We start from the raw sequence: 22,971 nt of genomic DNA on the forward strand, positions 1-22,971 counted from the left end.
TAAATTTTAAAATAATGGAGATAAGGATTGGGAAATAATAGTTTACAAGTTTTTTTTGCAGTAATGTTACAAAACATTAAGAATACTTTTTTATAAATGAAATTGTTACCTTTCTGAGATCATAAAGAGGACGCTAGTTATTCAAGGTCTATAAAAGTTTATAAATAACTAGCCTTGGGCTGGACAAGACAGGAGGTCGGGTGCGTAATTAATTATTACTGAACTATCAAGGTAAGGGTTTTGTAGTTCTAATTACCATAATTTTATAATAATTATTAATGGGCAGAGGTTGGAAAACATACAAATGTAGAATTTATTTCTGTCATAACTAGGCATAAGATTATTTTACACTAGTAATTTTATGTCAAGGTTGATAGGAATGGATAGGCTTAGCGGATGAAATGGAGAAGGGGATACGAATGAATAGGCTTAGCGGATGTAATGATGAAGGGGATAGGAATGGATAGGCTTAGCGGATGTAATGATGAAGGGGATAGGAATGGATAGGCTTAGCGGATGTAATGATGAAGGGGATACCAATGGATAGGCTTAGCGGATGTAATGATGAAGGGGATACGAATGGATAGGCTTAGCGGATGTAATGATGAAGGGGATACGAATGGATAGGCTTAGCGGATGTAATGGAGAAGGGGATACGAATGGATGAAAGATATTTTGAGTTCAAATAATTATATATATATATATATGTTTGTCTTTAAGTTCAACTAAACACTGAAATTGAAAAAGCGGGGTTACAACGTCAACGACAGAATGAAACATTATAAAGTATACAAGCACTCAACCTCCATAAGTCCTTAAAGTTAAACTTTAAGAATTTTTATTTTATTTTTCACAATTACAATTATAGATGTTAGAATTAGAATAACAACATTGTTCTTTGTTTTGGACAATAAAAATGTTGTCTTTCAAAAACACACATTCCTGTTTCGTAACAATTTTCATACATTGTTAGATATGAAAAAGTACAACAGGAATAGAAAAAAAACATTAAAAACGTTTTTTTTTTCGCTTTGTGACGTGTTTCTAAACGAATTTATCATATTTGTCACAAGGTTTATTGTATTTTAAACACATTTTTTATTCTGTCACTTGGGACATTTTTCGAGAATGTATAATAATATTACTACTGATAGCATTTCTAATACATTATATGGCACATCCGTCATGTCTACTACCGACGACGCATATTGCTACATACGACGTTTTAAAAGTACAATAATCGTAATAATATTGTTTTATCACAAATGTATAATCTAGCTTCGCCAGCAACAGACGTTCACACCATAATTGTTATTCTGACAAGTGTCTAATATATAGTGTTCCGACCACCACTATCCCAGTCGGTCTGATTTGCTTTGCATTGAATAAAACTCTTCATCAACAATGGTCATGGCGGGTGTAGTTTGGTAGAAATACACGCTTCTTTTCAGAAAAACCTTAAGGGACCGAATAAAGAATGTATTGTTTGAAATGCAATAAGCCTAATACTATTATGACACAAATAATTGATCGTAATTACACTTCACCATCAAAAAGTTTTCACGCTATAACAATTGTTATTCGAACTCGGAAATTGCTTGAGAAACATAAATGCGTGTAAGCTCTTAATAAAACTTTTCACGGGTTGCAAATGTTTATAATTTCAAAAATAAAATGAACTAAAGTTGGTTGATTGCCTTCTCTCTGATCGGTAGTTCAAAATTAGGAACGAGAATCCAAGGGGGTCTCTGACCTGGCCGTTTAGCCCACGTGCGCATGTGTCGTACAGCTGTAAAATTCCAACTCCAGCACATAATAATCTCAACACTTTGCAATAGTCGTCTGGACTTTCAAAGCTGATTCTCTGAACCTTTTTTCTTACGCTTAAGATTTTCTATAAACATGTATAGCTTTACAGTAACGTATCTAAAATTCCATCGGTACACTAAGTTTTTACATGGAATAACATAGGAGTTAGGCCTTAATGTTATTGGCATTACTTGGACAATTAATTTTTGTTTATAGTAAAAAGGAGAATGGTACTCTTAAATTTCTTACATTTCACCACATTAACAGAACATTTAGGTTTTATTTATTTTTCTTTACATCAAAAACTTTGAAATAGAAAAACAAAAACATTAACCCGTCAGATCAGATACTTGACTGTCTTTAATGTTCGTAATTAATTCTCGGTTGAAGTTTGGAAAATTCAATAAGAAACAATGTTTTCAAATATCATTTTTTTTATTAAAAATAATTGGGAGTTTTCTATGAACACTGGACATTTATAGTCTCCGTCCCCTGCGGGTCATCGATACACTTACAAGACTAGGAGCTTGAATCTCCACGGTGTACAAAGGACAAATAGCCCATTGTGTAGCTTTGCGCTAAAACACAAACAATCTTCGCATGACAGGGCTAATGAAGCCTTTAGATTACTTACAGAAAAATATATAATTAAATTGGATTTGGTGACCATCATGGGTGTATTACTCGAGCTATAAATACATAATCGAAATTTTGTAAAAAAAAAGTAACAGCGCCGTCTCTTGGTAGTTATTTCACTCCAACTCCTATTTCCACCAAAATCAAATCGTGTTTTCAGCTGGATTGAAATTAATGTGCCCATCCTTCATATAAAAGTGGAATTTATGTGCTGACGCCACCCCTTCAACCTTGATATATTACAGATTGAAACTAAGTTATCACACATTTGCTCATTCCACATTCGATAAAACTGAAACTGATACCAAGTCATCACATTCTGAAACCAAACTTGTGCAGGAATTCCTGGTATTTTTATTTATATATTTATTGTAATTATTTTAATCCTTCGTCTCGCGTGCAGCAGACAGTGTACTCGTTGCACATGAGACGGTTTCATTCTCTGCTACACTCAAATCTGCCTGGTCAGGGAGTTCCGGATCACAACGTCAAATTTTGATGTAAAAAGACTTTGAACACTAGTTCCTGTACGATGACCGACCTCCAGTTGTGGTGGACCAAGATTATTGTAGAAACAGGTGCAAGATTATACCGAAAGTCTGCTCACCCTTTGACCCCTGTAATGAACTCCTCCGTCTTATTAGGAAGTGACCTTGACAACAGTGAAAGCAGGCTTCTATAGCGAGACTACTGGCTGACTGCAGTAGAAATGATATTCATATTTTACGGAAAACGATGACAAGAGAGAACTAAGTGATGAAACAACACAGGAAAAAAAAATACCTTGCCGCAGGCTGTCTAAGACAAATGAGCTTGTTTACTTGCCAGCTACTGTCGCCCACCTCCATCCCTACGATCCACTGATCATTCTGGATCTTCTGTGGGCAGACCTGTACATGCGCTAGTACAGGTGTTTTGTAGGGTTGCTGACAGCCCCTCTACCTGAATGTAATCAGCAGGGAGTATTGAGATTTGCTTAACCCTCAAATTACGGGCTAATTTTTAAACCTTTCACAATTGGTGGGGGTCCACATATTATATCACATTTAGTATTTTGTGTATTTACCTGTCACAACTCTCGGTGTGAAGAACTGACTAAAAACTGGATGAAATCATCAATTTTCTACGTAAAATACAAAGGAAATTGAAGGTAGTGAGATTAATATTGTAATACCGTTGGTATTTTTTATTTACATTATGTGTATGTGTGTGACGTATGTTATTACGGATCCTTTAACAAACAAAGTGGAGGATCAACAGTTTGGGACTTAAAATAGTGTAGAAAAATTTACTTATTTCAGGTTAAGCCTAGAATGCTAGATATTTAGTGTAAGTAACGAAAACTTAAACGTCGATTTATATTTTTGTTTCCATTCTCTCAATGAATACTTTTAATACACTCGTCCTTTCAGCCGTGGAGACGTTATAATGTTACGGTTAATCCCACTATTCGTTGGTAAAAGAATAACCAAACAATTGAATATGGTTGATGTTGAATTTAGAGGGGGAACAACCCATGCAATGGCATAGAGGGCCTCCTGCATCGCATGAGGGCCTCAGAGGGTCAAAATCAGGCCGTGGGAAGTTGTAATGTTTGACTAGCTCTAGTCTATCACTGATTACGGACGGCTAGCTCATAGTTCTCGAGTAGCTTTGCGCGAAATAAAAAAACAAAATAAAAACAAACTCGTCAGTATAAAAGAAGTGAGTTATGATTTGTTATATATGGAATTCAGAGCTTCGTTCGTCCTAGAGTGTTAAAAGTTAATACTTCGTTTTCTATAACGTTTAATTTTAGAGCAACCGAGCACTGTTTCAGATAGTGCATTTTGATAAATGGGACTTAAATATGAAGGCTCATAATGCTGAAATTCGGGGTTCGCTTTCTGTCATTACAGACAGAGATAATCCATTGAGAAACTTCGCGCTAAACAATAAATTAACAAGTCTTCGTCTTTTTTTTTACTATATTTCTTTTCACTTGAAAAGGTTTCACCGAACCTTTATCTTTACCTTTAATTTCCTACCCCCGTCCCAAATAAAATAAAAAAATAAATAAGCTGCAGATGTTTCTGGTACAGTGTAAATTAAATGAAATCTTCGCATGATATATTATATTTATTCTACGTGCCACATTCTCATTGGTTTACTTCAATAACATTAAACAAATTGGAATTACTCAATCTCCAACATCTTTTGAATTCGATAAATTTAATTTTCAAAACCAAATAAGAACGCCCTCTTCTTCCTTACAACTTCAAAACAAACCCAAGCACGTTCAAAATTTAAGCCAGAATTCACGAGTCAGAGAAGAAAAAAAAAAAAACCAATAGCCTCAAAATATATTTTTTTTTTTTACGTTGTTAGACGAGATGGGAACCAAACCGGGTATACTTAAGGAAAGGCAATCAAATATTCATTTTTCAAAATGACTGACGGTGACAAGTCTGCAGTGCGGATGCTACGCCTAACTAAACTGGGTAAATAAGAGACTAATGTTAAATCCTTGCTCGTCAGCATATAATTAAGTTTGTCAGTGTGCTCATACAGTGAATCCATTTATTTCTGTTTTGTTTGTTTTTAAAGTATGGGAAGGAACTAGTATTTTTCTCTATAAAAACACGCACTTTTCTTAAAAATAGGCCTCCCTCATGTAAATTATGCCCACTTTATATATGGGCTGTATAATTTAACAGTGAATAATACATGGCCTACCATGATGACTATCCGAAGTTGTCGACTTGTCTAAGGTTTGATGAGTATCATAATTACAATGTACACCGACTTCGGCCCGTAACAAAAGCAAATAGTGAATCTACCAGAGATATGGCGATCTAAAAAGTTTATTTGTTCTTTAGAAAAAAAAGAAAGAGAAACTTTTAAAGTTAATCATCGAAACGCTACAGTTTGAGGTACTTGTTTGCTTTCGTAATTATTCTTAAGTGTAGTGAAAATATCGTTTTTAGCCTAACTTCATGAAGAAAAAAAAACTTAGCGTCTCGATCTACAGTGGTAAAAGAGTATCATCACCGTTTATACAAATATTATCAAGGCTTACTAGTAGTAGAACCAACTGTAATTGTATGAAACAAAACCCTAAATGAAAATGTATTATTTGTTTTTTAAAGTTTTAACACCAATTTACATATGGACATAATTTATCAAGAAACGTTTTGCATTTGTAGGTGTACAAGGATTAGCAAACCCGTTGCTGGTTTATTGTTGCGTTTTCAGTTTGTGTACAAAATAGCTGTTGTTAAGTAAGGCTTGAATTGAATTCGTTGTTACGTAAAGTGCAAGTCAGGTTATTATGTAAGGCTTAATTGGAGGTGTTTATTATGCAAGGTTTAACTAGGTTTTTGTGGCGCAAATCTTAGGTTATGTTCGTTGTGTTACTTAACTTACATTAATTTCATACAGAGGATATAAAAAAAAAACGTGGGTGGATGGGATACACACCTGGTTTGAACAATTCTTTGTAGTCGAACCGATTTCTTCGGTTTTTAGATGTTCACTAACATGATCAAGATTAACTTTAAGCCTATCATTTAAGCACCTTCGATGAAATGACTTATGAGCATGTTGTAGGTTTGTTATTTCAACATTAACAATTTATTTTATTGATAATAAAAGTAGTTTTAGTAACAAACTTTGACACTTTCTCAAATATACCAACAACATTCCATAACTTTGTAAAAAAAAAAAACAAAAAAAACGTTTCAGTTGATATAAAGTAGTGATATGGCCTACCGAAAAAAGCGTTACTGTTTGCGCTCTGAGATCAAGCATTTTTTTTTAAATAAGGTATCTGTACCCGCAAACCATAGATATGAGGATAAACCTGATGGTGGCTTGTGTAGTTTAACACGAATGTGTCGTGTTTATAGCCCTAGTGTTATCAAGTTCTAAACTATTAGAGGCCTTGAAAACACCTACAACCACGTGATACGTGACTTTATTTTTTACAATCGACGATACAAAAGAAACTACCACATTTTTATTTCTCGTATTCTTTATTTTTCTCTCTCTCGTAATGCTAAAATTCCTATAGGTCTTATATACATCCAAGAAGAATACTCCACCAACCTTGGAGATCTCATGTTTTATACAGTTCTCCAAGCTTAAATACAGTGTTTCGCAATTACTTATACTGTTTTTTTAAAGATTGGGCATTCTATTTTCTAAAGGTTTTTTAATTCGTCGTCAGAGTTCGTATTTCTATCATTATTACAATGATTTCCAGTTGTTTTAGCGAAAAGCTACACAACAGACTATCTACTTAAACAGAAACAAAAAAGTCTTACTCTCTAGCAACAATGTTGTTGACTTGAAAATGTCTCCAGATGGCTGCTTAGCGTTAAGTTTGAAGGCTTATAACAGTGAAATTCGGGTTTCGACACTCCCCGTGGGCGCAGCAGATACAGCCACTGTGTAGCTTTATTCTAACTAACAGTTTAAAAACGGATACCAAACGGTCTGTTTTCTAACAACGATTACTTTTAACAGAAACAAACTCATTTTTTTAACAATGATTCTTATTTGTTGTCATGGGTCAACTTACTTGTCAACAGTAGCAGCTGAGTTCTGTATTGTTTCGCATATAATACGACACAAAACGTTTTCATAGTATCTCATCAATAACGTGACATGGATCTCTAATTCAGTAATTTAAAAACTATCATAGCAAAAAATCCTGGGTTACTTTACAATTTGACACATTGTTTGTTCTTCACGTTTATTGGAGGGGGAAGGCGGCGTGATTTAGTGGTTTTCTTGCCTGGACGGTGAATCCGAAGATTCATGGTTCGCATCATGTTGCCACAAAATTGCGGTCCGCCTTTTGGGGACCGTGGGTGTGTTATACCCAACATTTCGATTAGAAGAGCCCAAGAGTTGACGGCGGGTGTCTTTATTCTACTCTAGTCTAACAATGCAAAATTAGGGACGGTTAACGGAGATATAGCCGTTGTGTTGTTATAAACGAATATCCGAAACAAACATTGTTTGCTGATACATTTTCACTCGCATGTTTATATGTATGGTATAATATTTACTAAAGCTACAAATATAAATATATATACACACGGAAATTTGAGGAAGGTAATAATTTACGCTCACCAGGCGTCAGGACATTACTTCCTTGCCTTCATGAAAACGTCGAGGTTCCCACGTAAGTTAGGGTTATCGAGAGTACAAGTAAAGAGTAACGACGTTATAAATAAAACTGGGGCAACCATTACTGCTTCTTCGACAGAGTATCTGCATAAAATAGAATATCAGGTCACGAGCTTAATTGGAAGGTGATAACCTTAAAAAGAAATTCAAAAAAAAGCAGATTAGTGAAATGCGAACCTACGTGTCTCGGACATTTACATACATATATTGTTAACCGATCGATAATTCTATTGATTAGATCACCTGATATGGGTTCGAACCCCATTCGATCAAAGTTTACACCTCATTAAATCATCTGCAGAGTGAAACGTTCTATTCCAACACTAATTCACGAAACAAAATATCATAGACTAGTTTAGAGAAACAGGGTGGTACCGGTTTGAATTTTGCGCAAAGCTATTCGCCGGTTATCTGCAATAGCCGTCTCCAATTTTAGTGATATAGACTAGAGGGAATGCAGCTAGTCAACATCACCCACGGCCAACTCTTTACCAACGAGTAGTGGAATTAACCGTCACATTATTACGGCCCTACGGCTGAAAGGACTAGTATGTTCGGTGACGGGATTCGAGCCCGCGAGTCGAATACCCTAACCATCAGGCCAGATGGTATTGATGATAGTGGTAGAGAAAAACAAACAAACGATAAAAAAAAACGGCATGATACAAAAATAGCACCATAAATACATAAATGGAGAGGTGAAATAATAAAATTATAGCTTTTACGTAATGAAAAATTCTTAACTTGTATTTTTCAAAGGGAATACGTTTTCCCACTTCTAATAAAGGAACATCTATATAGAGTCCCAATTCGCGTTTGGTCTGATCTGATACACGCTGTAACGGTGCTGGTAATGATCTGGTACATGTAACAAGTTTACAGAAGTAACAGGTTTTACAGATATAAATCAAAGTCAAATATATTAGTAGTACGATTTTTACGTGATGACAAGCAAATAGGACTTGCGCGCACCCAAAACTTAGCGTAAAACAGAAAGTACTTAACGTGCATGCTATAAAGACGGTTTGCAGACTGAATGCACTCGGTAGCATACCCCAGGGGACCCCGTCCCCCGTTCTAATTATTCTATTTGACATTGGTTTCAAGTTTTAGCTTTTCGTTATCAAAACCCCAATTTATTGTAATATTTCTTTTATTTAACACGGTAGCATACCCCAGGGGACCCGTCCCCCGTTATAATTATTCTATTTGACATTGGTTTCAAGTTTTAGCTTTTCGTTATCAAAACCCTAATTTATTGTAATATTTCTTTCATTTAACACGGTAGCATACCCCAGGAGATCCCTCCCTCGTTTAATTAATACCGGTTACAAGTTTTATCAAAACCCCCACTAAAATGCAGTTTTAAGTTTGAGTTGATTATCTAATTTATTGTAATATATTTTTTTTAATATGCCTTCTTGAATCTCTGATTGGTTGAGTACCCTTAACACTTGCCTACTTCGAGGTCAAGCCGATTTGACGAGAAGCAAGAAACTAATACGTTAACAATGGGAACAGGGATTACCCTAAGTTCGAACGTTGATTTTTATGTTTATTCACGATGCGCGCGCACATTTGGAACGTGACATTGTCGAACAGGGAACTGCCCCAAACAAACCATGTCTGTTTAGACCGAACTATCTCTGTAGTTGACGTAAAACTATTACTTTAGGACAAAGACCAAACAAGGCTAGGTAGATAGCGTATCGGCCTAGGGAATCCCGGACTCGAGACAGTGACGCTACCAAACAAGCTCAGAACTTTCAGCTGTAGGTGCGTTACAAGAGTGACAGACAGATCCACTATTTGGAATTATTAGTAGTCGCTGCCGAAAATTAGGTATGGCCAAGCCTGTACCAGAAAGGTTCCCAATTTGTTTGTTTAATATATCTTTTTTTTTAATAAGACTACGTTGAGGTGAACGAACAAACAAACTTTAGGACCAAGTAATTGACAAAAAAAAAAAAAAAGTTAAATACTTCCAACAAAAACTCTCGTAAGTTACAGTATTGGTTGTAAATAGTTATTACATCCAGTTTTATTATAGAGATTATTTTACATAGTTAGCTTAGTTTACTAAACCCACTCAATCTCCCCAGCTGGCTGAACCTCGTAAAATATTAGCTTTACGATCGAAATTACCGTTAACCACGATGATAACGAAACTATGAATCTTTTCAATCCAAGAAATTCAAAGTAAGAAAAATATTTAATTATCCATACTCATTACCGGGTTGGTTTATAGTTTTGAACTAATTAAATAATAATTTCGGTATTTCACAAAATTCATATTTACACACAATAGATGTGCAAGCTCGTTTTCTCCCGACTGCACGCGTTATCTTGTATAAAACTTTGTGACGTTACTCGCCATGCTCATCTCCACTTCTCAGCTTTTCAATTATGTAAAGTGACAGGTAGAACTGCTTAGAAATTATTTACATACACGCGTATATTAATAAGGGTCACCTTCATGGCATGAGTCAGGCTGGTTCCCCACTAACTTGTGTCTTACCCCTCGCCGCTATACTGAAGTTCGAACTGGTTCACGGCTTCCTTAATCGTACATAACCTTGACTGGCACCGCTGTTAAAGGCGTGCCATCTTCTTCAATAATCTCTTCACACTGTCATTCTTTCTTTTTTAATGGGCGAAGTAAATAAAGTATTACACACACACACACACTAATCCTGTCGATGTTTAGTTTACAGGTGTTTGTAACTTGTTTGTTAGTTAGTGTTCATGCTTATTAGATGAACCGTGCATTTGATTTTTGTTACTTAGCATGAGTTCATGGTTATCTCTCGTTGTGACTGCATCGAGTCATAAGCTAGCCAAGTAAGTATCGTGTCTTTACTTCTGTGTATGATCGTTTGAATATTTCATTCAAAAGACAGTGTTTAATAAGTAGTGACATCTGTCATAATTTTAAAATTATTTTAAATTTCATCGTGTATAAAGATTAATATTCTACCGGTTTTAGATCATCATGTTTTAAAGATTAATATTCTAACGGTTTTAGATCATAATGTTTTAAAGATTAATATTCTAAAGGTTTTAGATTCATGTTTTAAAGATTAATATTCTACCGGTTTTAGATCATCATGTTTTAAAGATTAATATTCTAACGGTTTTAGATCATCATGTTTTAAAGATTAATATTCTACCGGTTTTAGATCATCATGTTTTAAATATTAATATTCTACCGGTTTTAGATCATCATGTTTTAAAGATTAATATTCATTTAGTTTTTAATTATCATGTTTTAACTTGCTTATGTTAATTTACTTTGTTTTCTCTGGCATGAACATCCATTAAAAATGTTACCAGTAATAATACAAAATGGGATAAAATGCAACACTGAGAAACCTCAAACAAACATTTAAACAAAGCACGGAAATCTTGAGAAAAGAACAGTACTTTTAAACTACTAATGTGTTGGGTGTTAACGTGGGGGTGGTTGAAGGTGACAGGAGTAGACATGATTACAGTGTGGGAACTTTATTATAGGTTATACATAAATACCTAAGATTGGTTGGGGGAGGGGGGATATTTGCACAATACTATACCAGGCTTCCTATGCATACCTAATTTTGAAATGACAGACTAGATGAAAAAGACAGCTACCCCGCTGTTGACTCTTGGGATACTCTAACAGAACAGTAGGATTTGATTGTTATTCTTGTAGTGCACCCACAACTCCAAAGTGAGGAGTGCAATTGTGCAGCAATGGGACAGGAACCATGGACCTCTGGATTCACATTCCAGCACGGTTGGGATTTTTACCAAAGAAAAACTTGTCCTTACAGGATAACCTCATTTAATGTACATAGCTTAATTGATCTGAATTTAAAACCTTCCTATTAAAATCAACAAAGCAAATTAAATAGGCATAACTTTATTTTAATTTTGACTGACAGAACAAACTTAGTATTCTGAACATACACTTTACAGACATACTGTAATAAATATTTCTAATACTTTTGAAAAATGACATTTAAAACAGTTTGGAATTTGTGTTATTAAGGTAAAGTAAAACAATGACAACAGCAAAAAAAAACAAACAAAAAACTGATTTTAATAAACATCAAACATTGAAAAAACATTTTATATTTAAAATAACAGTGGGTTTTAGCTGAAGGATTCGGTGGGTGGCAATGAACTGTAATTTCACTTCTTGGTGCATTTGGCTGAGATAATAACTTTTCTAAATCTGAGAGACTTGTATGTTGTAAATATTATACAAGAGAACTTAAAAACACAGAGTTAAAACAAGTTCAAAATAAAATATTTTTGATAAAATACCCGAACAAGCTAAATGTAACAGTACATTTTTAAAGCAACAACAGAGTATCACAAACCTCTACTTACAAAGCTATCCTTCCAAGCATAATCACAAGAACCGACCACAACAGGAAGCAATATTCTTTCTTATTGCCAGTTTGAGTACTTGTGGAGAAAAACAGAAGTAGGGTCTCTAATTAAAAAAACATCCTCTGCAAATGATTGAGAATAAGAAAGCAACAGTTTGGATATTTCATTACGTCAGGCTTGGTGAGAGTGACTTGCTTGAAGTCACACAACGACCTTAACATCAGATCTGTGTCATGCTGACTGAGATAACGTATATCAGGTGATCCTACACTTTATGGGTGAAGGTTAACCAAACGTTTCAACAAACATCCAGTAATCAAAGATAAAACTAGGAATGTCACGATGAAAATTTTTAGTTAGTAAAGCACACAATAAGTATATTTAAAAAAAAAATTCTTTTTTGACAGCGAGTTTAGGTAATTTTGAAATTGTTTATTAGGAGCTTTTTTTTTGCCCCTTCTTTGTGGCTTTGAGATGAAGTTTCATGGATTTGTAAAGACTAAAAAAATTGAACTTCTTGTAAATAAATAAAAAAAAAACTGGTGCTTTTTTAATCAATATTAAGTACCAAATTTCTCTGTTCTAATGAACATAATGTTTCACTACTTTTCAAAGTGGGCTGTTCTCGCATGTGAATAAGTCTGCAAAAATGTTGACTGACCAGATAATTTCAAAAACTTAAGAACATTACAATATTCCTTGCACTATTTAACATTGAATCTTACTTCAGTCATCATTATGTGCAAATCAAAAATTAGACTTAAAATAAATGAGAAAAAAATTTAAAAATGACTAGATGGTGAAATTAGAAATACCATAAAACTAATATGGCAGTTATGAAGAATCATTCGTAGTAAAATTAAACACTTGGGACTGTTCAGTTTCTTCTCGTAAACAGAATGAATGAAGCATTAGGAAAGATTAGGGTAGAACCATGACCAAGGAATGTGAACAGTAAATGTTAGGAGAAATATAAGTATATTTATGACTACTTTGTGAAACAGTAACTGTACACTACTGTACACTATTAAAATATTAAAAAAAAACACTTTTACAAACTTTAATATCTATTTGTCATAAATAATAGTCAGAACCCTTGCTGGCCTTTACATCACAATCTGCTTGACATCAGTGCTTTGAATTATGTGCAATAAACCTAGTGACGACACGTTTACTATAGCAGTCTCAAACACTAAAATACATTAACGATGGAATACTTAACACATACACAGTGTTTCACTAGGACTTTGCTGGTGGTAAAACAAAATATCTCGGGAATATTTGTACATTAAATGAAGAACTATATAACACAAGTCAGATAATGATGAAAATAGGCTTAAGAGCTAGTCGACACATTGTCTTCCTTTCTTCTGAACATTAACACTTCTCGGTGCGACTTAAGAGTTAGGATGAAGTTCTTTTTTTCTTGTAAACAAACAAGTCTCGGCATGATTAAAAAAAAATCTGAGAAATGGACAAGAATTGCATGTGAAAGACAATGGCAAGTAATAGTTCACCCTTGACAAAACAACTCTTAACAAACAGACACCTTGTACTCTTTAAGTTCTCTAAGTAGTAAAACGGTGGATTCCTACTTTATATGACAATGTTCGGTAGGAATTCCTTGGGGAGTAAGCAAGTCCATGCATGTTGATTTGGAATCTTAAAGTTAGCTGGTGAGGTGAAAGTGGTTCAACCTTGAAACAAAGTGTGTATCAGTTTTTACAATGTAACTGAATAAATATTTCTTGACAAAATGAAAAGTTCTGATAACGGGTGAGGTAATAAGAAGCATACATTTCCTTAATAAATCATAATACGCTGTCAAATAGAAAGCCAAGGTATGCAAAGGAACTGTTCCATGGTACCCTACATTCAAAACTTACTGGAATATAGTTTCTCATCCTGAACTGGCTGAAATTGCTTTCTTTGTATTACACATTAGTAGAGGTTGGTTTAGACGAAATTGCCCTTGTCTTAGAATCCATAATTTGGGCAGACAAGGGGTAAGAAGTTGTTCGTTTAGCAGACTGACGCTGACGAAGACTACCAGCACCTTGACCAGGTAAACCAAACACGCCTCTTGGGAGAATCATTCGGGCATTACCTTGGGCAGGTCGGGAACCGCCGTGGGCCTTCAGATCGCCAAGATGTGCAGCGTAGCCATCAGTGAGAACCTGAAACACGTGTTATTTCAAAAGTTAGATAGTGGAAATTGAAATGCTGTTGACTTTTTAGATTTGTAATATAGACTATACTGTAACATAACAATAACTTAAAAACAAGTTACTATGGAAAATGAAACTCCTTTCCAGGTGATTGTTTGAAACCTTACCTTATATAGAAGTACTAGCAATGTATGTATATAGGCTAAATCTTGCAATTTGTACGATGACCACTTCTACATCGTAGCAAGTTTAATGAATGTTGTTTTTTGATACGCCATTAAGATAAAACAGTTTGAACAGTTTTATATACAAGCCTGTAACGTGTTCCTTAAGCATACAGTTTATAGCCTCTTTAATTAAGCCTGATATGATCTTTTATATTTTAATGTAATGTTAAAAACTACAATTTTATAATATCAAAAACTGTTTAAAAAAAATCCAATACTACCAATTTATCACACGTAATTTAAATTAGTAACTACAGGGCAGATTGGAAGAATAACATTTTCCACTTCTTATAATATTCAACAAAAGCATGTGAACAGTGATTTTTCCCATTACTTGAAATAAACGCACACTTCTGACTAAGTTAGCCAATCATCCAGCAGATATAACTAACCCTGCACTGGTAGCGTGTGACTTCCATATACTCAGCTTATTACATGTTCCTTGTTACAAGTAAGGTTGAAATTAAAAGTCAGTATAGTTTGTGAACACTGAACAGAAATATACTCAGCTTATTACATGTTCCTTGTTACAAGTAAGGTTGAAATTAAAAGTCAGTATAGTTTGTGAACACTGAACAGAAATTAACCTATACTTAGATGATGACGATAGAAAATTGGCTGTAAATGTATTGAAGTGTAATTAAGAAAAGTTCCAGAACTTATAATAATTAGCCTATACATAAACAATTTATAAGGCCATGCCCAAGTTGCCCAAACAGTGGATAGCCAGAAGTACAGAAAATAGAATAACACATGTAAAAACAACAAATATATATAATTATATTCACCTACAGACAAACATACATATAATTTAAGGACAACAAGGGACATCTTGGTCCATCTAACTCATCCCATCCATAACGTGTATCATTCAACAAATAAATGTACCTAGGGTATCAAAATACAAAAAAAAACTTTTCAGTAAAACATCACTCTATGAATTAATCACATAATATATCGGGTTCAACCACTACAACATGGTAAAACTTAACTCAGTTTACTCGTTGTTTTTCTATACACGTAGAGTACAGTCATGATCATATTGTAATGTTTATGGTATTTTACCACTACAACAGAGTAAAACTTAACTCAGTTTACTCGTTGTTTTTCTAACAGTCATGATCATATTGAAATGTTTATGGTATTTTACCACTACAACAGGGTAAAACATAACTCAGTTTACTCGTTGTTTTTGTATACAAGTAGAGTACAGTCATGATGATATTGAAATGTTTATGGTATTTTACCACTACAACAGGTAAAACTTAACTCAGTTTACTCGTTGTTTTTGTATATAAGTAGAGTACAGTCATGATGATATTGAAATGTTTATGGTATTTTACCATTACAACAGGGTAAAACTTAACTCAGTTTACTCGTTGTTTTTGTATATAAGTAGAGTACAGTCATGATGATATTGAAATGTTTATGGTATTTTACCACTACAACAGGGTAAAACATAACTCAGTTTACTCGTTGTTTTTGTATACAAGTAGAGTACAGTCATGATGATATTGAAATGTTTATAGTATTTTACCATACATCTTATTCCATAACTTCTAATATAAAAATAACCTCTAACTTTAGGAAAGACTACAACTCACCGTAGCTATGGAATGCTGCTTTTTGGATGCTTTTCCCACGATGAAGATCTGTTCTTGCTGTAACCCAACAGAAGAGTACACCCAGATATCTTTACTTGAGCCGTACGCCACGTGGATTATGATGTCGACCTGTGAAAGATCCAGTTCAGTAGCATCCGTCAAACAACTCTTAATGTTGTTTCCATTTCTTGTTCATTGTTGAGAGAAACATGAATACATTAGTTTTTTTCTGTGCCCATAAAGTTCGAACAAAACAAACATCGCTACCCAAAATAGTGGTCCAGTCTAAGAACTTACTAGTGAAAGCAAAAAAAAGAGAATATTAATGTCGCCCCACGCTACATCTGCCACATCCAGTGTAGACGACGCCTTCTGCCAGAACTGTGTGAACCAGATAAAGTAAGTGGAGTACAATTACTATGAATTTTATTTAAGTCATTTATGAGTCAGATTTTTAGGTTAAGGATTAATAACACAGTGTTATTTACTTTACTGTACAGTCTTAATGAGCACATGAAGTTCAGAATTTTCTGATAATAGCTTTAAAGGTAAAGCATATCGTATATTCACACAACACTACTTTTTTTACCCAGTAAGTCCATGCCCACTTCAATCAGTTCTTATAGTCCAGCCAGTATATTAAATGACAGCATTTATTCATGTTTTTTGGTTGGAATAAATCATTATTCTTCAGTTAACCTGAGGGTACATTCCTATAGTAGTAGTAGAAAAGAAGGTGTGAGATCATAATGAACACAAGAAGACTAAAGGGTTTTAACAAGTTTTAATCGGGATTTTCTGAGAGAATTAATTTTGTAAAATCACTAAATCTGGTTAACATGATCCAGTTACAAAATTCACTTCTAAATTCACATCTTTTCAAGATTGGAGGTTGTCAGAGGAAAAGAAAAAAGCTCTAACACTAACATCATTTATTAAAGAAAAACAGACAGAGAAATTAAATTTATATCTACATGTGATTTAAGTATTAGTTCAGTATAATAAAGGGGATAACTTAAAAGTTAAGCAGCAAGACAATTAACCTGTGGCCTTCACATTAAATTTAGTAGGATAAAGCTTGAATTACACATGTACCGGTTCATCTAAACACGCAATAAGACTTACATCTGCCTTTAAGTGGCGGAGATATCCTGCCTTGTGACGCAAAGGATCGGTGGAAAGTCCCTCAGCAAAAGAAATCAACCCATGAGGAAAGTTGTGTTGAGATAGCCATGATACCACCCTCTGTTGTTGCATGTCAGGACGGCCTGTTATGTAGATAATCAGGTAGCCTAGCTCCTGCCAGTGCCTGGATAGGAAGATAAACCCAGCTAATGATGGTGACTTAAATAAATTTACAGAGCTTCCCCAACCGTATATCATTAGTAATATTTGTGTTTAGTTTAATATTTGTAATGAAGTAAAAAGGAGAACTAACTACCCCAAAGTATGGGGGGGGGGGGCATGTTACACCTTTCTATTGAGACTTACGTTTCTACAATGAGATATTTATTTGGAATTTGAACCATTGTGAGAAAAAAGTAGATAAAAGTATCTGCAATAATAACCTTTATGAAAAACAAAAATGGCAGTACAAACTTAAACAAACATTGTAGGCTTAAGGAAGTTCAAGAAGCTGGGAATAAAACAAATAACATCATAGCTACATTTAAAACATGTAGAAAGTTTTATGTCCATTCTACATGTTTAGCACAGCACAACATGTTGTCTTAAGACTTGTCGACTAATTAAGTGAAATACATCTCAAACCTTGTTCGACTTTTACTTTAAAAGGGTCGATCAGACTCGTTAAATGAAAAGCTCCACAAAGAGCCGAGCTACCTGACCACGTCCACGGCACCGGCTCGAACTTTAGGATCTCTTCCGGTAACCGATACGCTGGCCGTAAAGGAACCATCAATACTGAAGACAACACATTCAGTTTTCGGTGGAACGACCGCCAAGAAAAAGTCTATGCAAGTGTGGTCGCCTCTAGAAAGTTGATACACGTTTTTTTTATAAGTCCTGAAATCTTGAAATTTGTTAAAATATATTATAAAGATAGGTTCACAACTAGTTGGAGAAACATATAATTTCATCAAGTGCAGGCATTGTTGTTACCGGATCATTTATACTGTATTATAACAACTGTTCTAGGAATAGTTAACATACAAAGTAGAAAACAGTTTTACTGTAACCCTCCTCTACACGTGAAAGGAAATAATATACTAACGTAGTCAACATCTTATTACTACCTGGAATACCAACTAGGATGCCATATAGTTTGGTAAAGTGCATTGTTACACATAAATGACTTTGGATTGAGGGTTCGTGAGTTCTTTAAGTAAGATATGTGTTATTCATTTGTTTAGTATACTTTTCATTAATAATAATAATATTGGTTTTATAATTACTATATCAAACATACTAACCTTTATTTTAATAACTGTTGTGCATTGTTAGCTTTAATATATGTACTTAGGACTAAGCTAAATCTTCTAAGATGGCCGAACTTTGTGAGATGTTACTGGTTTTACAGCAAAAAAATATCATCCACGATGAGGGTATCCAACTGATGAAATAATGTATTCTAATTGTTACATGTAGATACAAAGAAAAAATATTTTTAGTTTAGTTATACTGATGGCCAAGTTGATTTTTTAGCTTATTCTGACTGGATCGAAAATTAATATTTAATAATACATCTATAAAACCTTTCTTAACACAAGACACTACCTCACCTAACAATCATTTTGATAGGGAACACTCCATAACCTAAAGCTTTCTCCTTCGGAAGGGTGTAGTAGACTCTACCGTTTTTGTCTGATGACTCTGTCGTGAGGAACGTCCACTCAGCCGAGTGTGAATCTTTCATGACGTGGATGTCAACCTGTTGGGAAAATTAAAAAAAATTTACCACAAAGTACAACAGGGACAAAACATGTACTGTGGGATTGCCAGCTAAGTAATTATATTTAAATAATTATGAAAGACATTATCTAGTTTTTAACATAAGAAAAACTGAAACATGAATTATTTTCGAATCAAAAATGCTGTTAAAGTAGAATGTTCACTCATCACCCATAATTTTAAGACCCGTTATCATTACCCCAAGGTACATGATAACGTACAAATATGTTTTATCGTGGTTAAAATAATTATCATTTGAAGAAAACATGAATAGATTTTACGTTTTAAGATTGAATGTAAAAATATATATCCTTGGCTTATTTTTATCAAGGGAATTGACTGGTACAAATTGTTTAATATTTTGTACTAACTAGACTGGTACAAATTGTTTAATATTTTGATCACTACTTTGAGTCCTATAAAATATTTTCTAGGTTTGAAAAGTTAACTTTAAGGTCAAAGCTTGGCAGAAATAACACATCTAAAATACAAGGACCTTTTCTCCTGTTAACGTAACCATGTCCAAAGGACCGTAGAGGAACTTAGCACTTAATGTCTGGGGGTCACCTTCCTTAACAATGACATCATTGGCCCTGTGATTAGCAGTCACATTCTGGAAAGTAAAACGATAAAAAGTGTGAGCAGACAATTAAAATATGAAACATATTCAAGAGTAGGTTCAGAGATTCCAGCAAAATATTCTTTACGTGCAATTCAAAAAAAAATGTTTCCCTGAAAGATGATGTACATCAAATTGATTGTAGAAAACCAAGTAAACTCGGAACAACCAGAAAATGCTTTTAACAAAAGACACACAGAAATAAATAAGTTAATAGTTGGCAAAAACGTTTATGTACATTCATTTCTAAAAGATGAATTTTCGAGCTAGCACTCTATCAAATTCAAAGCTTTACAATCTGATGAAGAGTACTAGCTCAAAACGTCATCTTCCAGAAGTAAATATATAAAATTTTTGGCAAGAACTATGACACCAAATTACTTTGCTTTAAGGGGATAAGCTTTTAAACTAAATTAATTATAGCTAAGACTAATAAATAAAGTAAAAAGTGCAGATTAAATTTTCTGGAATTATGAGATACGATTTTTGATGTTTCAAGTCTGATTTAGAGGAGGAGGCTATCAATGATTATTAAAAGAAACATTTAACTTCTCTCAATCCTGTCAAGTGACTGTTACTCCTCAAATATTCAAACATACAAGAAATAAGAGACTGACTTTACCAGTAAATACCTTCATTAAAGTCTCTAGCTTTCAAAATGAAAGGGCCTTGAATTGTACAAACAAACAATCTTTGTTTGTTGAATTTTGCACAAAGCTACTCGAGGACTTTCTGTACTAATTTAGATTGTGAGTCGACCATCAGGCCTACAACAATCTCTTACAATGAAACACATTTATACTACATAATGGGTTTATGCACTTAATTAAGAATCTTATTTTTCTGATTTCAATACAGTCTTAAGAAATTGAAAAGTTGGTTAGTAGTTTACCTTAATTTTCATGGAAGTTCTTTTCCTTAGCCATTTCTCACGAGGCTGGGAAGGGATAAAGACAGATGCTTCCTTCTCTTTGTCTCCTTGAATTAACGTTTCCGACCTCACAACCTTTCAAAGAATGAAACCGTCATGTAGTGTGAATTAGTATATTTATTCGTAATGACAATAATCCTGTTTAGTTTTACTGCAAAATTATTACACGAGAAACCAACCGTTGGGCATTAAAATATTTCTATGTTGTACAAATCATAATAGCAACATCCTGATAAGATGAGATATTTGGATATGTCTCTAAACATGGTTAGTAAGTATTTCATTTATTCGTAATGACAATAATCCTGTTTAGTTTTACTGCAAAATTATTACACGAGAAACCAACCGTTGGGCATTAAAATATTTCTATGTTGTACAAATCATAATAGCAACATCCTGATAAGATGAGATATTTGGATATGTCTCTAAACATGGTTAGTAAGTATTTCATTTAAAAATAGGTTTACGTATCTTGAAACAGTATAATCAGCCACAATTTTTATACATGCCATTAAAGACTTCACGTACAAACACGTGATCGAACATGTTGGCTCATTAACGACTGCAATAGTTGGACCTTTTAATAGATACTTCATTCAGTGGTAATATGCATGTTTATGTGAAGGTTCAATTATAATGCTACACATCCCAAAACACATGTTGGAGATACTGTTTTTCCTTACTACGGTCTAAAAAAGGTACCCGTTTTTTGTTAGGCCTAACAATTAAAACTTTTCTAAAGATAGCACATTATCGCATGCTGTTCTTCAATCTGAGAAATACGAAGACAAAAAAATTATCCTTCCATACCTGCCTTAGTATAAAAGCGATGACATCAGTCGATTCCCAGTAACTAGCATGAAAAAGATGAGGTAGAACATTGATAGGGAAGTTTGTGAGTCCTTCTGGACAGTACAGTGCATAATCCAATCTCTTCGATCCCCACCACTTCTGTGTCACTGGGAGAAAAAAAACCCATTTAACAGATTTATTGTAACTTATTTTACATCTGGACAGTACAGTGCATAATCCAATCTCTTCGATCCCCACCACTTCTGTGTCACTGGGAGAAAAAAAAAAACATTTAACAGATTTATTGTAACTTATTTTACAATTACAGATAACAGCATTATGGGCATGCAAGATTTATTGAAAGGAGCAAAACCATACATAGACTTTACTTAGCAAGCATTAGATAAACATGGATATGCTCACGTGTAGATATGGTTGCCAAGGGTACCATTTCAGTAATGCCAGACATTGTGCTGGTGACACTAGCTTCACTAATTCGCCTGCCCATTGTACTATACACACACTGGGAAGAAGCGAATCCACCATCGGTAAACAAGTAAGCATAACTCTGAATGGACTCCACTAGAGCAGAGATACAAAGGCATAGAAGACGGGAAGAAAGAGCAATATTAGTGACATATACTACAAACATTCTACAAACCATCTTATTAATATGTGCAGAGTTATATCCTGAGATAGCAAAAAAAAAGTACTTTTCTAGAATCCATAAACTATACTTAGAACTGGAATGTTTGTGAGGAAAAAAACAACAAATGTTGAAACTAATTCCAAAATGCCTCGAACTTTGACTTAGAATTTAATTCCTCATGTATGTTTTAACTCCTTGGTTCACTGTTAAATCCATGAATGCCAGGTCTTGGCTACCAATCAGATTAAAGGGTGTGATAATATTAACTTAAACAATCTGTATTTCTTAATTAATATTACATTCATTAAGGACTTCCAAAAATTGCCCACATTAGATACACTGGCATATTGTGACATCTCTCAGTACTAAGTCTGTATTTCCTAGTCACAAGGAAACTGTTACTAAGGTTCATACATCACAAGTTGTTCTAATTTACTTTAGTATAAACTCGTTAAGCAAATAGTAAAAGTAATGTATAATTATTTTTTGGATATGTTAATGTTGATCATATATAATGCTTCCGTTTTTTTTTCTAAGGCTGAGTGGCTAAGCCTTAAAGCCTCTTCTTCTGCCACTGGTGATTTTCTGGTTATGGACTGTTTCTGTTCTTCCACTTCAGTAGCTTTTTACACAATACACTGAGATTAGTATTCTTTCCCCCTCCATGAGTGGACTCGAGGGACCACCTGATGTCTACAAATGGCGTAGCATTGGTTGGCTTTGCACCTTCTGAAGGAACTGGAGATGTTGAATGTGTTGCTGGTTGCTTTGTTTTGAGGGAATCGTACCATATTGACATCTAATCCATATAAAGACAGTAGCAGTGTACTGGTTGTACAACTGACATCTAATCCATATAAAGAGAGGTCAGTTGTACAACGAGTACACTGCTACTGTCTTTATATGGATTAGATGTCGGTTGTAAAACCAGTACACTGCTACTGTCTTTATATGGATGTCAGTTGTACAACGAGTACACTGCTACTGTCTTTATATGGATTAGATGTGGTTGTAAAACCAGTACACTGCTACTGAAATCCATATAAAGACAGTAGCAGTGTACTGGTTTTACAA

The 22,971-nt window shown here is 34.2% G+C and overlaps 1 protein-coding gene and 1 long non-coding RNA gene across 7 annotated transcripts in view; one reads left to right on the forward strand and one right to left on the reverse strand.

The window, feature by feature from the left end:
- Positions 1 to 179: 179 nt before the first annotated feature.
- Positions 180 to 22,971, forward strand: part of LOC111086818 — a 27,567-nt gene continuing 4,775 nt past the window's right edge. The window contains exons 1-2 of one of the 3 annotated variants that reach the window (XR_002611532.1): positions 180 to 231; positions 15,980 to 16,395. This is a non-coding gene — a long non-coding RNA (uncharacterized LOC111086818). Of the gene's footprint in view, positions 232 to 3,368; positions 3,596 to 9,723; positions 10,462 to 15,979; positions 16,396 to 22,971 lie in introns of those variants that run through there. The other 2 variants (XR_002611533.1, XR_002611531.1) reach the window with 2 other exon arrangements.
- Positions 11,680 to 22,971, reverse strand: part of LOC106463672 (protein retinal degeneration B-like) — a 28,055-nt gene continuing 16,763 nt past the window's right edge. The window contains exons 10-18 of one of the 4 annotated variants that reach the window (XM_022391250.1): positions 21,672 to 21,830; positions 21,267 to 21,415; positions 20,418 to 20,531; positions 19,403 to 19,519; positions 18,738 to 18,886; positions 17,839 to 17,988; positions 17,122 to 17,305; positions 15,997 to 16,125; positions 11,680 to 14,174 (exon numbers count right to left, since the gene is read on the reverse strand). In XM_022391250.1, the coding sequence (XP_022246958.1) occupies positions 13,932 to 14,174; positions 15,997 to 16,125; positions 17,122 to 17,305; positions 17,839 to 17,988; positions 18,738 to 18,886; positions 19,403 to 19,519; positions 20,418 to 20,531; positions 21,267 to 21,415; positions 21,672 to 21,830 (1,394 nt within the window). In that variant the 3' untranslated portion in view covers positions 11,680 to 13,931. Of the gene's footprint in view, positions 14,175 to 15,996; positions 16,184 to 16,285; positions 17,306 to 17,838; positions 17,989 to 18,737; positions 18,887 to 19,402; positions 19,520 to 20,417; positions 20,532 to 21,266; positions 21,416 to 21,671; positions 21,831 to 22,971 lie in introns of those variants that run through there. The other 3 variants (XM_022391251.1, XM_022391253.1, XM_022391252.1) reach the window with 3 other exon arrangements.

Source organism: Limulus polyphemus, unplaced genomic scaffold, assembly GCF_000517525.1.
Source record: "Limulus polyphemus unplaced genomic scaffold, Limulus_polyphemus-2.1.2 Scaffold1458, whole genome shotgun sequence".
NCBI lineage: Eukaryota > Metazoa > Arthropoda > Merostomata > Xiphosura > Limulidae > Limulus > Limulus polyphemus.